We start from the raw sequence: 17,828 nt of genomic DNA, 5'->3' as shown, positions 1-17,828 counted from the left end.
TGATTCAACATTGCTAAGGACTCTGTAATACTGCATAGGACGTGGGTTTGGTGTTGGTCAGGAGGAGCTGGGAAAAGAAGGACAGCCCCCTTCCCCACCTGTTTTGTTCTTCTGATTCAAAAAGGCTCACTCTTGCGTGAGTAGTGATGGAAGTCTGCCCCTATACTGGAGATTCAAGGTTTATGGACCATGACAAATAATGGAATAGATAGAGAAAATACGTAGGAAAAATATGTAGGAGATTCCTAATAAACACACAAATATTGTGGGAAAGAAATAGGCTGTGAAGCCAAAGGTAAATACACCCACAAAAATACAAATTAGCATGAAGATAATTTTCAAAGGACAAATGATTATTTCCTACTATGAAATAAAGTATGAGAAAACTCAAAATTCTACATCTAAAACATAATATTTAAGGGCAATAACCTTAAAATATCTTAAATCTTCATCAAGAGGGTACTGGTTAAATAAATATGAAGCCTCCATACAATGGAATATTAATAAGAATAAAGTAGAACTATATATATTAATAGAGAATAATCTGCAATGATAAAGTGAAACTGTGTGTGACAAATATTACCATTTATGAGATGTCCCTTATTTTAAAGATGTGTTTTCAATCAAAGGAGATAAATATTCCCTACAATGACATTTGGTAAATAGCTGAGCATTTGGTGGGAGATACCAACTCAAATCTTATGCTGAAAATCATACTGAGGGACCAATCTCTTAATTGTGAATAAAAAGAAGATGAGACAAATACTAGAAGAACTCAAGTAAGTCCCTATTAAACATGTCACAAATCATACAACCTTTGGAGAAAATATCAGTACACTTGGCTACACAAAAATAAAGCCTTTGAATGTCAAGATCCACTATATACTAAATAAACATTAACAAAAAAATGAGAAAATGTACATAATGTATATGGTAGACAAAAGGTAAAAATCTTATTATATAAAAAGCCCCTTATAAATTTCAGCTTACACTTGAGGAAGTACAGATACACACACACATTCAGTTCTTTTCTTTGTTCATTTCCTTTCTGTTTAGAAAACTTCCTTTAGTCCTTCTACACATGATTAATTCTTAGTTTTTCTTCATCTGAGAATGTATTACTCTTTTTATTCTAGAATCTTTTTTTTTAACATTTTAGTACTTAACACACATAATTTTATATTCAAAATAAAACACTTCTCCCTTAGGGTATTTATCCTTCTCAGTCCCAACAAAATAGAAAAGAAAATACCTGATTTCTGTATTACTCTATTCTCTTTTCTGTGTACTCAGAGTTGAATTACATATTTCACTAACCATGGCATCCATTCCATACCCAATCATGCATTTTCTTTTCTCTAGCATTAATTCTAACATTTTTAAGGTTGCTTCAAATTATCAGATTGACAACAAAAATTTTTGCTTGTGTTTTTCCCTCTGAAGCCCTAACATAAACTTTGCTTTTACACTTTCCCAGGAACTTCAGATACATATTGATGTGAGGGTTCTTTTCAATCAGTACTGCCTGTGTTTCACCTCTGCTCTTGTCTCTTTGGACTAGAAAGACAGACTCAAACATCAATCCATGAATGCCCTTCAGAAGCTGTTATCTGGGCATTGCAACATAGAGAAAGTTACAAAAAATAGGTGAGCTAAGTAAGATACATATCGCTAAGTAAGATACATATCTATACCCCTTATCCATATATCCAGATGGAGATGGTGAGGCAGGAGGTATATCTGATAATTACTGTATTTTGGTTTTTCATAAATAATACATTTTTAATATTTACAGAATGAATGACCAAAACTACATTTGGAATGTACTTACAGTGTTAGCAAAAAGACAGTTAAAAAAACTTTATTGAACTATAATAATTAATATAGATGGAAGGATAAGATTTTTAAAAAGAAGAGAAATAGAGTAAATAGTCCTAAAATTGACCCATATATAGGAATTAGTGCATAAAAATGAAGCATACCAAAACAATCCAGAAATAATAGATACTTTGGTAAAAGTTCTTGGAAAATTGATTATATTTTTGAAAAAAAATTAAATTAGATTTCTTTTTATCAATTATAACAAAATATTCACAATGGATTAAAGGACTAAAAGTGTTGTTAATCGTAAAATTGTAATAATTTAGAATATAAGAAAATAATTTAAATATTGCTGTATAAAAGGACCTTCTAAGGAGAGAGGCAAAGCATAGTATCATAAAGAAAAAGGTAAAGAAAAATATGAAAATCTCATAATTTTACAAGTTTTGTAAAGAAAGAAGGGTCACACTCTAGACAAGATTTGTAATTTTGCAGTATCTAGTGGATTTTATCCATAATTTGAAATAGTATATAAAAACCAAAAAAGGCAGGCAAGTCAAAAGAAAAACACCATTAGTCAAAGGCTGTGAGTAGACAGGGCTCAAACAAAGAAATACAGGTGGTGAATAATCATATGGAAATGTGTTCAATCTTCATAATAAGCCAGTGAAATATAAATCAAAATAATGACATGCTACATTTTCCTCATCAAATTAGTCAACCCTTTAAAAAAATGATTTCATTTGATAGGATCTAGGGAAGCTGGCATACTCATACTCTCATTAAATGAGTGTGGTTCCTCAACAATTATTTGGAACACTTTGTAGCTACTGAAAAGTTTGAGTCAGGACTCCATGTACTATAATGAAATGGTCCCTAAGATACACTAGGTGAAACCAAAAGTCACTGAATAAGGATCATGATGAGTTCAACTTTATGTTAAAATAAAAATATTACAAAAAACCATCTAGAAGCATATAGGTAGCATTTAAACAATTGTTTTCATAATATTGGGTGTGTGGGTATGAATATATACAAATTCATATATGAAAGAAAATACTTCTTTATTTGTATATTTAATTCAGAAGACGAATACCACATTTGCACTACCAAGAGACAGGGTTTTGGAGGTTATCACAGGCAACACATGCAACAGTGCAGACAAGATACATGCCTCCTGCATCTTCTACCAGGGAATTTATTAATTACAACATCTCCTTCTCCACATCAAGTGTGGCTTTCACTATCTAGGATCAAATCCACAAAATGTCAATAAATTATTAGGCTTCAAAAATGTGTCAAAATATGTGCTAGTTGATTTACCTGCATTATTTAATTCTCACAACAACTTAAGAGGTAGTTCTTATGATTACCCTCATTGAATAGATAAAACATGATTTCAGATTGCAAGTAATTTGTCCTAGAGCACACAGAAGGTAATTAGCAAAATTGCAGTTCAATTCTGTTTCTCCCTCCAAAAACATCATTTACTGAGTATCAGCCACATTTAATGTGTATCATCACACAATGACCCTGCAATATAGGAGCTGTATTTTACTGATAAAGGAAAGAGACACGAAGGATTTAAATAAAATATCCATAGTCTCACAATGCCAAAGGCTGTCTTTAGTGGCTGTACTTCCTTCCTTTACCATGTCATTGTCAGCCAGGAAGGACCTGGAAGAACTTCCCATTGTCCAGGAAGGCACATGAGATTCTCATCCACCATGAATGGTCTTAAACTTCAGATAACCGAAACTTCTCAGCAGATGACACATTCCACATAAAATAGCATGTGTCAATCACGTTAGGTCATATGCCTGAAGATCAGAAGACAGATTCTGAGAGCATTACTGGTGTTGAGGTTCTCTACATGTACCCATCTCTTGGTACATCCATCCCATACTTATTTTTCTCCTTGCTGTGTATGGATCCATTTAATCTCCTCATCCCTACACATCCACAGACACCTGTGTGTCCTAATATCAGAGAGGGGGAGGCAGATGGCAAATCATAAGCCTTCTGAGCTCTTTGGACAATGGCCACTTCCAGGATTTAGTTGATTGAGGACTCCATATTGCAGAAGTTTACGATAGCAATAGACAGGGCAGGGGGAGGTGAAAGAAGCTATGATTTTTAGTTTTGTTTGGAATCAGCAAAGATTACAAAAAAGAAATTCCAAAGGAAAGGTGAGAGGCACTTAAATCATCAGTAATTGCTGAAATAATGATTCTGAGACCTACAGCAAATAGCTTGTTTCCCACAGGATATTTGGTCCTATCCAAAACGTCCAAGAGCATATTTGGCCCATTTCACAACGTTTTTGACAGGACCAAATATCAAGGATCTTTTGGTGTGGACCAAATGTCTTATGGGTTTTTTGAGAGGACCACATATCTGCTAACTGTTTTGTATTTCTTTTAAATTACTTTAAATTTAGTAAAAATTATAAAACTTACATTAATCTTGATGTTACATTTTGAGCTAGTCCATTCTGCACTGCATGAACATTGATACTTATCAATGAAGTCTATGCATCTGAAACACAGAATTATTTTTTTAAATAAGTAAGACAGTGAAAGCATAATTTCAAGAGAGTTCACTGTTTATTTTTTTTTTCTTTTCCAGGTCAGGTGAAAAAACACATTCCCATGAGCAATAGAAGGCAGAGGCTATTTCTGCTTTCTTATCCTTCAAGGTGACTGGACTGAAAGAAAAAATCAATTCTCATTTTCCCATCTTCCCCATGGCAATGGAAAGAAAGAAAGAAAAAAAACAGCTTGAAAAGATTAAAAAAAATGTCTAGGGCTTATGTAGGAAACTGAAATCAGCTGGGGCCAAATGGCACTGTAGTGAACTACCCATCTTCATCCTCCCTCTCTGGCTTATAAAGTCTGTGGCAAGACTAGGAAAGAAAAATGGTGCTGAGGAAGGCATCTGGGTGCCTCTTTGAGTCATCCCTCCTTGTCACCTGCATCTTCTAGAAATATCCCCACTCTAGATTTGCATAAACTAATATTCTATCCATGAGCAGAATAGTTATTATATAACTCCATAAAGAGATTCACAAAATGTCTTATCTGCACATAGGGATGAAAGAACCGGTCTCTTTAGGAACATTTTAAATACTAAGTGTGTGGTATTGTCCCTCCATAGAGCAAATAATAGAATCTCTCATCATTCTACCTGCTACTACTATTACTGTGAGCATTACCTTTAAGATTATTAAAGTCCAATTAATCCACATTTATTGAAAATTACTTTATGCTAATGAGCAGAAATAAAAGAAGGGCAGAGATAATGTATCAGTGCATTTCATTAAGTTAAACGGGCAGCATCTGTCATCTTAACTGTACTTAGCTCTTGTTTTATGAAAAAGCATAATTAAAATTACCTTTATCAACTTTTCCTTGAGATTCAGTTTTAAATATCGTGAGTTAAATTTGCCTTCTTATATTTAATAATAGAAAAATAAAAGTAGCTACCTGCCATGTAGACGAGGATGTGAGAGGCAGTCATTTGCCTTTGCTTCACAGTGTGTTACGAAAAACCCACTCTTGCAGTCACAGGTGTAATGATTTATGCCATCAATACAAGTTCCGTCACGGAGACAAGGCTTTGATAGACATTCATCTATATTTACTTCACAATCGATGCCTACATTAGAAGAGACAAGACAAAACACCAGGCTATTTAAATGCAAAACTCAAAAGTTTGTTCATTATAGAAAACGTCACCCAGAAATCAGGACTCCCTCCATTAAAGATAATTTGACATCTTATAGTGAAAGAGAACGTTTTTTCAAGGTTAAACATGTTTAGGTCTATGAACTCTCAGACTAACTTAAAGTGAATGAGAAAAACAAAGCACAAGCTTAATCTACTTAAAAGATTTGTTTTTAGAGTGAGGAGTTGTTTATTAAGAATATAGGTGAAGTAATGAATTTCATCAAGTTGTCACTGTGAATACTAATTTATACTTTTTTTGGTAATGATCCTTGATAGTCAAACATTTATTATCTACAGATGTTAAAAGTTTTAATTTTTTCTATATTTGGTCTTAGTGGGTCAATTAATGATGAACTAAGATTTCTAAATGTAATCTAACTTTGGCTAAATACCTAGTGTTTTTGAAGACCAAAAAAAAAAAAAGTTTCAAATAAATAGTTTGAAAGAGTATCTCAGTATTTGATTGGATATGGGGTAAAAGTTTGGGGACAGAGCAATTGGCAGATACGCAGCCATTTCACAAGGTGACATCATAACTTTACTTATTGATATACCATATCAGAACTTCTATTTAAGTGATTGCTAGTTAGAGTGGTCACACCAGGAGAGTCTGTGATTTATTGCAAATGAAACTTCCAATGCAAAAAAACAATTTTTGGAAATTCTCTTTAGAGATAATCAGTTTTCAAGTCAAAATTCTATTTTTAATGGTTACATCTTTTTTTTTTTTTACTGTAACTGTCACTACCTATATAGAACTTTAGATATTAATGATACCATAACATTAATATATGTAAATTAGTCAAATCTGCATCCATATTTAAAATGACCATCAAGATTTAGGTTCAGGGTGTGGATTAAACAGACATAACAGACTATATTAGGTTGCAGTAATAATAATAAAAAGGGACCTGCTTCTCTATGCCACAGGCTTATTTCTCACTCGTATTCCATGACAAATGTGAGCTACAGATCCAGTTTACATTATCTTCACACTGGGACCCAGGTTAATGGAGCATCCTCTATCTGGGTGATTGCCATCATTGTTGAAGAAGGAAAAGGGCACTTAGCATTGTTGAAGAAGAAAAAGGGTACATACACTGCTTCTTAAATCTTCTATATATATTTAATTTGCCAATCCAAGTCACGTGACCAAGCCCAACATAAATGAGATGGGAATTAATGGTCCTCCCTCAGGAAATGGCAGCTATTTGTGACTATATTAATATTTAGTGCAGACACGATCATTAAAACTTCTCATTGTAAATGAGGATCATGTATTAGTATATCATAGGTTTATTGGGATAATAATGTAAAACCATGTACTTAAAACAACTAGCCCAGGGCCTTGTACACATTTAACATTTGATTATTATCATTTTCCTGAGACAAATTTTATCAATACAACTATGTTATATTAAATAAGTGATACAGGTGTTTCCAGAGGCATATTATTCCAATTAAGAAGATAAGTGAAAAGTTTTTCTGTAGGACTATGTACAATGCTGGCAAAATCAGTGATGGAAATTTCAGTTAAGAAGAGGTGGTCTACTTAACACAGAGGTGGGGATGAGAGGCAGAGTTATAAAGAGAATTGTGCAGGGTGCATCCAGTGCCATTTGGAGACAGGAGACACCTCTCCATGGAGGGCAAACATGTGTCAGTGTAGCTGGAGAACACATCACCAACATTACCTAAGGAACTTTCTCACCTGATGCTTTATTCATTAATTAAGCTGTGGTTATACTTTGACCCCCAAGTAGCTTCCAGAGAGGATAAGAATGTAATGACTGATTGACCTGAACATTTTGGTCCCTGTAAACCCTTATTTATTTATTTATTTATTTATTTATTTATTTATTTATTTATTTCATTTTTAACGCCATAGTCCTTGAGCACCATACAAGTCAGGTCCCCTTTTCACTTTTTAACTTTATCTTATTCTACCCTCATCCTTGGCTACTCTGCTGTCATTGCACTGACCTCAAATACTTTGTTCCTCTTTCTAGAATTCTCTTTTCCTAGATATTTACAAGAGTCACTCCTTTATTTCTTCAGGTCTTTATTCCAATGTTGTTTTCTCAAGGAGGCCTATTTGACCACACTATTTAAAATTGCATCCCCTTCCTCACCCATAATCACCATTATCCTGTTTTATGTTTCTCACCATAGCAAGCAGTCTCCTTCTGGCATTCTATGAGATTTACTCATTTTTCTTTTCTTTTTGTCTTTCTTCCCCATTATAAGCTTAGCTCCATTAGGGCATGGATTTTGTGTCTAGTTCAATACGGAATTCAGTGAAATCTTTTTAAGTAAATATGTCATTGTTGTGTGTGTGTGTGTGTGTGTGTGTGTGTGTGTGTGTTTATATTTTGTTTTTCATGTCAATTTTGTTTGTTTGTGGGAATTCCCTGGCAGTGCAGTGGTTAGGATTCCACGCTTTCACTGTCGAACGTGAAGGTTCAATCCCTGGTCGGGGAACTAAGATCCTTCAAGCTGCACACATGGCCAAAAAAAAAAATGTTTTTTCGTTTGCTTATTTTCCTCAGAAGTCTCTGCCCTTTCCCAAGCAAGAACAAAGCAGGTCTTGAAATCTCAGTCCTTGCAATGGTGAGACTCAGAATCTGGAATGAGGCAATTCCTCCGAGGTGTGTGTCTGAAAGGCTTGTCTTGCCTGTGTAGTCAAGGAGAATTATTTAATGAAATTTCTATTTTTTTCTATCTTCAAACAGAGAAGTTTCCATGATAACTTAAAAAGGCATGAAGGTGTGGAGAGTGTTGAACTTCAGTTCAAAATGAGCTCCCCGTACATAATTACCAACTGTGAGAATGAAGGAAAGACTGCTGTTTGCAACAACACAAATGGACGTTGAGAGCAGTGAGCTGAGTCAGACTGAGAAAGACAAATCCTGCATGATGTCATTTATATGTGGGACCAAAAACAAACAAACAAACAACTCATAGAAAAAGAGAAGAAAATGGTTGCCTGAACCAGAACCAGGGAGGTATGGGAAATAAGGAGAGGTTGGTCAAAGGGTACATATTTTCAGCTCTAAGTTAAATAAGGCCTGAGGATCTAATGTATAACATGGTAGCTAAGTTGATAATACTGTTTTGTATAATTGAAATTTGTCAAGAGAATAGGACCTAAATGTTTTCACATATACACAAAGGAAAGATAAAAATTCTGAGGTGTTGTATGGATTAATTAACTATGTGGGAGTTGCCCTTTCACAATGTATATGTATATCAAATCATCACCTTTAAAAGATTATAAGTTTCTTTGTCAACTCTACCTTAACAGATCTGAAAAAAAATAGAAATTTTATATCAACACCATAAATGGAAAACCATTATCTTGTTCCAAAAATAAAAATGTAACCCAAAATTAAATGCAATAAAAACAATTACCAAGACATCGAAACTTCAAATTTCTCATCTGTAAACTGTGGATCAAAATATCTATGTTATAGAACAGTTTACAGATATATGGGAAGTATATATACATTTCTAGGGGCACATAGACGATGATAAATGATATTTATAATACATTATTGTTATAATGCACATTAATTTATCTTCTTCATGGGATTAAAATATGAATGTTTTGACATTGTGTCCACGAATCCAAGCAAATCTAAAAGAAATGATAATTAGCATTTATTAGACATTTCCAAAGGCTTGTTCAAAATTTGTCTCAGTTCTTTGCCTGATTTGCCTTATATTATGCCACTTACTTCCTGCTACTCATTAATTTATCTAACACATTCTTATTGAGTATCTGTTTTGTGCCAGCCATAGTTCTGGACTCCTTCCATAGTTCTCTTTGACTTGGTGCATATCATCACAGCCTACCTCCATCATAGTGTAACAGAGATTTCCCAATAACTTAACAATGAGCATTGTGAATTTTGTTTGTCAAGAGAAGAAATAGTACAAGAAAGTTTTGCTTTTTGTTGTCTGACCTATTGTTCTTTCCTGCTATCCAGTTGCTTGCTTTGTAGCTGCAGTAGTTTATATTTGGAATGATTTTCAATTGGCTGTTCTAAAATTAGAGTTCTTAATTTCATTAATAACATAGGCAACTCCTTTTCTAAGCAGAGTAGATGGTTACCTGTGTAATTTGGGGGACTTTCCATAACCCTGCCTGGGTCAAAACCCTCTTGACCAGACTACCTCAATGCCTGTCTCTGTATTAGAGATTTTTACATCAGAAATAAAAAATCCTTTTCAGAAATAAGCCATTAAAGTATATAAATTGCGAAGCATGTTCAGTAAGATATTTACATGCACCAACACCATTATGACAAATAATATATGTAAATAAATACATCTGTATCTCTCTGTATGTATCATCTATCTGTCTAATTCTTCTCCAACCTCTGGTCCTTCCCTTCCTTACTTTCTCTCCAAGCCTTCTTCACCCAACTTCTCCCCACTGAATAGTCTTATATGTTGAAAAAGTTTCCCAAAATGACTTTTCTGATTCCTAATCCTTTTCATTTCACATGTGTTATTCTAACAAAGTACTTTATGGACCCTTTACTGCATCCTGAAATAAATGTTGTCTTCTTAGCCTCTGGGTCAGCCTTGCCTTTCTTACCATTCCTCTGATGTTGTCAACTACTCTAGTCCCCTAGTTTACAAACCTGATTGAATAATAGAATCACCTGTGGAGTTTTTAAAAATATAACTTCCCAATTCTGAATCTCTGGGAAGTAGGCCTGACAAACTTCACTAAGAAAACATTTCCAACTGGTTCTAAAGCACAGGTAGATGTGAAGACCACTGCTTTCATAAAAGTAGATTAGAATTAAACATTATGTTTTCTTATATCCATGTTTACTCCTGATAATTCTGCCTGGATTGTTATGTCTCCATTTCTGCCTACTTGGTAATTGCAATCATTGTTGCTTTTGTTTTGGTCATCCATTTACAATGCTTGGTGTCAGTTTATTTAATTCTTGTAAAAATAAAATACAGTGTGTGTGTGTGTGTGTGTGTGTGAAAAAAAAAGAAAGCATATCAGTGGTCACTTGGGGATGTGGAGGGGTGGAATGTGGGGAAAAAAAGGGGCTTTATGAATGAGGCATAAAAACACTTGCAAGTGGTGGATATGTTCCTTTTCTTGATTGTTTTGGCAGTTCCATGGGTATATGCATATTTCAGAACTTAAATTGTGTTCTTTAAGTATGTGCAGTTTACTGTGTGTCCATTATATTTAACAGAGTCATTAAAAAAAGGCTAAGAACAGACCTTTGTCTCAACAAATAAATGTAGCAAAGAACAGAAAAGTCAAGTAAAGTATGATCTCTGTCAGTTGAATTTTCCTATAGTTTATTTCCCTCAAAAAATATATCCCAGTTCTTAAAAGAGATGGGACTCTTACTAAAAGGTAAAGAAAATAAACGACAAAGCCATCAGCAGGGGGAGCGCCAGCTAATTTTCAATTCTGAGACACTAGGTGCACAGTGCAGACATGCTAGGATGTTTGTTCTTCCTGCCCAATATTTTAGAAAGGATATTAAACACCCCCATTAAATGCCTGCAAGTGATGGCCAGAGTGGAGTTTGGAGAATGATGGCTGTGATCTTTAATATGGTTGTGCCTTTGTAAAGAGTCTCACTCAGAATTTCCAGGGTAACTTTGGAGTCAACTTTTTTTTTTTTGTTTTTTGGATGATATAGATGTCTAACTCACCTCAAGAATATATCCACGTACTTGAAGTTAGGGACCAGCTGGTGTAAATTTGTGTGGTTATCTTCTGACCTAACCTTTTAGCTTCTTTTTGTTCCTTGATTTTAGTTAAGCTTCATCTTGCCTCAGGGCCTTTGTATTTGCTGTTCCCATGTTTTGGAAATATTATTTCCAGAAAAATTTTCCATAAATGATTCCTTTCTATTCTTTGGCACTCATCTATTAAAGATATTTTTTCCTTGATTGTCCTACTAGCCTAACTTAGTCCCAATTTATCAGATTACCTTACTTCTTTCACAGAATAATAGGGGGAGGAGAGAAGATGGCGGAAGAGTAAGACGTGGAGATCACCTTCCTTCCCACAGATACAGTAGAAATACATCTACACGTGGAACTGCTCCTACAGAACACCCACTGAACGCTGGCAGAAAACGTCAGACCTCCCAAAAGGCAAGAAACTCCCCCCGAACTTGGGTAGGGCAAAAGAAAAAAAGAAATAACAGAGACAAAAGAATAGGGACGGCACCTGCACCAGTGGGAGGGAGCCGTGAAGGAGGAAAGGTTTCCAAACACTAGGAAGCCCCTTCGCAGTCAGAGACTGCGGGTGGCAGAGGGGGGAAGCTTCGGAGCCACGGAGGAGAGCGCAGCCACAGGGGTGCAGAGGGCAAAGAGGAGAGACTCCTGCACAGAGGCTCGGCGCCGAGCAGCACTCACCAGCCTGAGAGGCTTGTCTGCTCACCCGCCGGGGCGGCCGGGGCTGGGAGCTGAGGCTCAGGCTTCAGTCGGATCACAGGGAGAGGACTGGGGTTGGCAGCGTGAACACAGCCTGAAGGGGTTAGTGTGCCACGGCTAGCCGGGAGGGAGTCCGGGAAAAAGTCTGCAGCTGCCGAAGAGGCAAGAGACTTTTTCTTACCACTTTGTTTCGCAGCGCGCAAGGAGAGGGGATTCAGAGTGCCGCCTAAACAAACTCCAGAGACTGGCGCGAGCTGCGGCTATCAGCGCGGACCCCACAGCAACAGGGGCGCAGAGGAAAAAACGGAGAGATTCCTGCACGGAGGCTCGGCACCGAGAAGCACTCAGCAGCCCCAGAGGCTTGTCTGCTCACCTGCCGGGGCGGGCAGGGCTGGGAGCTGAGGCTCAGGCTTCAGTCGGATCACAGAGAGAGGACTGGGGTTGGCGGCATGAACACAGCCTGAAGGGGTTAGCGCACCACAGCTGGCTGGGAGGGAGAACGGGAAAAAGTCTGCAGCTGCCGAAGAGGCAAGAAACTTTTTTCTTGCCTCTTTGTTTCGCTGCGCGCAAGGAGAGGGGATTTAGAGCACCGCCTAAACGAACTCCAGAGACAGGCGCAAGCCGCGGTGATCAGCGTGGGCCCCAGAGATGGGCGTGAGACGCTGGGGCTGCTGCTGCCGCCTCCAAAAAGCCTGTGTGCGAGCACAGGTCACTCTCCACACTGCCCCTCCCGGGAGCCTGTGCAGCCCGCCACTGCCAGGGTCCCATGATCCGGGGAAAACTTCCCGGGGAGAACGCACTGCGCGCCTCAGGCTGCTACAACGTCACGCTGGCCTCTGCTGCGCAGGCGCGCCCCGCCTCCTCTGTACCCCTACCTCCCCCCGGCCTGAGTGAGCCAGAGCCCCCGAAGCAGCTGCTCCTTTAACCTCGTCCTGTCTGGGCGGGGAACAGATGCCCTCAGGCGACCTACATGCAGAGGCGGGTCCAAATCCAAAGCTGATCCCCAGGAGCTGTGCGAACAGAGAAGAGAAGGGGAAATCTCTCCCAGCAGCCTCAGAAGCAGTGGATTAAAACTCCACAAACAACTTGATGTGATGCATCTGTTGAATACCTGAATAGACAACGAATCATCCCAAATTCAGGAGGTGGACTTTGGGAGCAGGATATATTAATTTTTCCCCTTTTCCTCTTTTTGTGAGTGTATATGTATATGCTTCTGGGTGAGATTTTGTCTGTATAGCTTTGCTTTATAATAGCTTTATTTTACTTCACTATATTATAGCCTCTTTCTTTCATTCTTTCTATTTTTTCTCCCTTTTACTCTGAGCCGTGTGGACGAAAGGCTCTTGGTGCTCCAGCCAGGCATCAGGACCGTACCTCTGAGGTGGGAGAGCCAACTTCAGGACATTGGTCCACAAGAGACCTCCCAACTCCACGTAATACCAAACGGCAAAAATCTCTCAGAGATCTCCATCTCAACATAAAGACCCAGCATCACTCAATGACCAGCAAGCTACAGTGCTGAACACCCTATGCCAAACACCTAGCAAGACAGGAACACAACCCCATCCATTAGCAGAGAGGCTGCTTAAAATCATAAGGCCACAGACACCCCAAAATACACCACCAGACGTGGATGTGCCCACCAGAAAGACAAGATCCAGCCTCATCCACCAGAACTCAGGCACTAGTTCCCTCCACCAGGAAGCCTACACAACCCACTGAGCCAACCTTAGCCACTGGGGACAGATACCAAAAACAACGGGAACTACGAAGCTGCAGCCTGTGAAAAGGAGACCCGAAACACAGTAAGATAAGCAAAATGAGATGACAGAAAAACACACAGCAGATGAAGGAGCAGGGTCAAAACACACCAGACTTAACAAATGAAGAGGAAATAGGTAGTCTACCTGAAAAAGAATTCAGAATGATAGTAAGGATGATCCAAAATCTGGGAAATAGAATTGACAAAATGCAAGAAGTATTTAACAAGGACCTAGAAGAATTAAAGAGGAACCAAGCAACGATGAAAAACACAATAAATGAAATTTAAAATACTCTAGATGGGATCAATAGCAGAATAACTGAGGCAGAAGAAAGGATAAGTGACATGGAAGATAAAATAGTGGAAATAACTACTGCAGAGCAGGATGAAGAAAAAAGAATGAAAAGAACTGAGGACAGTCTCAGAGACCTCTGGGACAACATTAAACGCACCAACATTCGAATTATAGGGGTCCCAGAAGAAGAAGAGAAAAAGAAAGGGACTGAGAAAATATTTGAAGAGATTATAGTTGAAAACTTCCCTAATATGGGAAAGGAAATAGTTAATCAAGTCCTGGAAACACAGAGAGTACCATACAGGATAAATCCAAGGAGAAACAGGCCAAGACACATATTAATCAAACTATCAAAAAATAAATATGAGGAAAACATATTAAAAGCAGCAAGGGAAAAGCAACAAATAACACACAAGGGAATCCCCATAAGGTTAACATCTGATCTTTCAGCAGAAAATCTGCAAGCCAGAAGGGAGTGGCAGGATATACTTAAAGTGATGAAGGAGAAAAACCTACAACCAAGATTACTCTACCCAGCAAGGATCTCATTCAGATGTGATGGAGAAATTAAAATCTTAACAGACAAGCAAAAACTGAGAGAGTTCAGCACCACCAAACCAATTTTACAACTAATGCTAAAGGAACTTCTCTAGGCAAGAAACACAAGAGAAGTAAAACACCTACAATAACAAACCCAAAACATTTAAGAAAATAGGAATAGGAACATACATATTGATAATTACCTTGAATGTAAATGGATTAAATGCTCCCACCAAAAGACACAGGCTGGCTGAATGGATACAAAAACAAGATCCATATATATGCTGTCTACAAGAGACCTACTTCAGACCTAGAGACACATACAGACTGAAAGTGAGGGGATGGAAAAAGATATTCCATGCAAATGGAAATCAAAAGAAAGCTGGAGTAGCAATTCTCATATCAGACAAAATAGATTTTAAAATAAAGACTATTACAAGAGACAAAGAAGGACACTATATAATGATCAAGGGATCGATCCAAGAGGAAGGTACAACAATTGTAAATATTTATGCACCCAACATAGGAGCACCTCAATACATAAGGCAAATACTAACAGCCATAAAAGGGGAAATCGACAGCAACACAATCATAGTAGGGGACTTTAACAGCCCACTTTCACCAATGGACAGATCATCCAAAATGAAAATAAATAAGGAAACACAAGCTTTAAATGATACATTAAAGAAGATGGACTTAATTGATATTTATAGGACATTCCACCCAAAAACAACAGAATACACATTTTTCTCAAGTGCTTATGGAACATTCTCCAAGATAGATCATATCTTGGGGCACAAATCAAGCCTTGGTAAATTTTAGAAAATTGATATTGTATCAAGTATCTTTTTCCGACCACAATGCTATGAGACTAGATATCAATTACAGGAAAAGATCTGTAAAAAATACAAACACATGGAGGTTACACAATACTCTACTTAATAACGAAGTGATCACTGAAGAAATCAAAGGGGAAATCAAAAAATACCTAGAAACAAATGACAATGGAGATACAACGACCCAAAACCTATGGGACGCAGCAAAAGCAGTGGTAAGAGGGAAGTTTATAGCAATACAAGCCTACCTCAAGAAACAGGAAACATCTCGAATAAACAACCTAACCTTGCACCTAAAGCAATTAGAGAAAGAAGAACAAAAAAACCCCAAAGCCAGCAGAAGGAAAGAAATCATAAAGATTAGGTCAGAAATAAATAAAAAAGAAATGAAGGAAACAATAGCAAAAATCAATGAAACTAAAAGCGGGTTCTTTAAGAAGATAAACAAAATTGATAAACCATTAGCCGGACTCATCAAGAGAAAAAGGGAGAAGACTCAAATCAATAGAATTAGAAATGAAAAAGGAGAAGTAACCACTGACACTGCAGAAATACAAAAGATCATGAGAGAGTACTACAAGCAACTCTATGCCAGTAAAATGGACAACGTGGAAGAAATGGACAGATTCTTAGATGCACAAACTGCCAAGACTGAACCAGGAAGAAATAGAAAATATGAACAGACCAATCACAAGCACTGAAATTGAAACTGTGATTAAAAACCTTCCAACAAAGAAAAGCCCAGGACCAGATGGCTTCACAGGCGAATTCTATCAAACATTTAGAGAAGAGCTAACACCTATCCTTCTCAAACTCTTCCAAAATATTGCAGAGGGAGGAACACTCCCCAACTCATTCTACGAGGCCACCATCACCCTGAAACCAAAACCAGACAAAGATGTCACAAAGAAAGAAAACTACAGGCCAATATCACTGATGAACATAGATGCAAAACTCCTCAACAAAATACTAGCAAACAGAATCCAACAGCACATTAAAAGGATTATACACCATGATCAAGTGGGGTTTATCCCAGGAATGCAAGGATTCTTCAACATACGCAAAACAATCAATGTGATACACCATATTAACAAATTGAAGAATAAAAACCATATGATCATCTCAATAGATGCAGAGAAAGCTTTCAACAAAATTCAACACCCATTTATGATAAAAGCCCTGCAGAAAGTCGGCATAGAGGGAACTTTCCTCAACATAATAAAGGCCATATATGACAAACCCACAGCCAACATCATTCTCAATGGTGAAATACTGAAACCATTTCCACTAAGATCAGGGACAAGACAAGGTTGCAGACTCTCACCACTTTATTCAACATAGTTTTGGAAGTGTTAGCCACAGCAATCAGAGAAGACAAAGAAATAAAAGGAATCCAAATCGGAAAAGAAGAAGTAAAGCTGTCACTATTTGCAGATGACATGATACTATACATAGAGAATCCTAAAGATGCTACCAGAAAACTCCTAGAGCTAATCAATGAATTTGGTAAAGTAGCAGGATACAAAATTAATGCACAGAAATCTCTTGCATTTCTATACACTAATGATGAAAAATCTCAAAATGAAATTAAGAAAACACTTCCGTTTACCATTGCAACAAAAAGAATAAAATATCTAGGAAAAAACCTACCTAAGGAGACAAAAGACCTGTATGCAGAAAATTATAAGACACTGATGAAAGAAATTAAAGACGATACAAATAGATGGAGAGATATACCATGTTCCTGGATTGGAAGAATCAACATTGTGAAAATGACTCTACTACCCAAAGCAATCTACAGATTCAATGCAATCCCTATCAAACTACCAATGGCATTTTTCACAGAACTAGAACAAAAAATTTCACAATTTGTATGGAAACACAAAAGACCCCGAAGAGCCAAAGCAATCTTGAGAACGAAAAATGGAGCTGGGGGAATCAGTCTCCCTGACTTCAGACTATATTACAAAGCTTCAGTAATCAAGACAGTTTGGTACTGGCACAAAAACAGAAATATAGATCAATGGAACAGGATAGAAAGCCCAGAGATAAACCCACACACATATGGTCACCTTATCTTTGATAAGGGAGACAAGCATATACAGTGGAGAAAAGACAGCCTATTCAATAAGTGGTGCTGGGAAAATTGGACAGGTACATGTAAAAGTATGAATTTAGAACACTCCCTGACACCATGCACAAAAATAAACTCAAAATGGATTAAAGACCTAAATGTTAGGGCAGACACTATCAAATTCTTAGAGGAAAACATAGGCAGAACACTCTATGACATACATCACAGCAAGATTCTTTTTGACCCAGGCCCAGAGAAATGGAAATAAGAACATAAATAAACAAATGGGACCTAATGAAACTTAAAAGCTTTTGCACAGCAAAGGAAACCATGAACAAGA

The 17,828-nt window shown here is 37.3% G+C and overlaps 1 protein-coding gene across 2 annotated transcripts in view; it reads right to left on the bottom strand.

Annotated features, from left to right (window-relative positions):
• Positions 1–17,828, bottom strand: part of EYS (eyes shut homolog) — a 1,775,980-nt gene that overhangs the window by 1,122,024 nt on the left and 636,128 nt on the right. For both annotated transcript variants that reach the window (XM_057527983.1, XM_057527984.1), the window contains exons 18-19: positions 5,307–5,478; positions 4,281–4,359 (exon numbers count right to left, since the gene is read on the bottom strand). In XM_057527983.1, the coding sequence (XP_057383966.1) occupies positions 4,281–4,359; positions 5,307–5,478 (251 nt within the window). The remainder of the gene's footprint in view (positions 1–4,280; positions 4,360–5,306; positions 5,479–17,828) is intronic.

The sequence above is a fragment of the Balaenoptera acutorostrata genome, chromosome 14 (genome assembly GCF_949987535.1).
Source record: "Balaenoptera acutorostrata chromosome 14, mBalAcu1.1, whole genome shotgun sequence".
NCBI classification, from domain to species: Eukaryota; Metazoa; Chordata; class Mammalia; order Artiodactyla; family Balaenopteridae; genus Balaenoptera; species Balaenoptera acutorostrata.
This window is presented reverse-complemented; position numbering and strand designations above follow the sequence as displayed.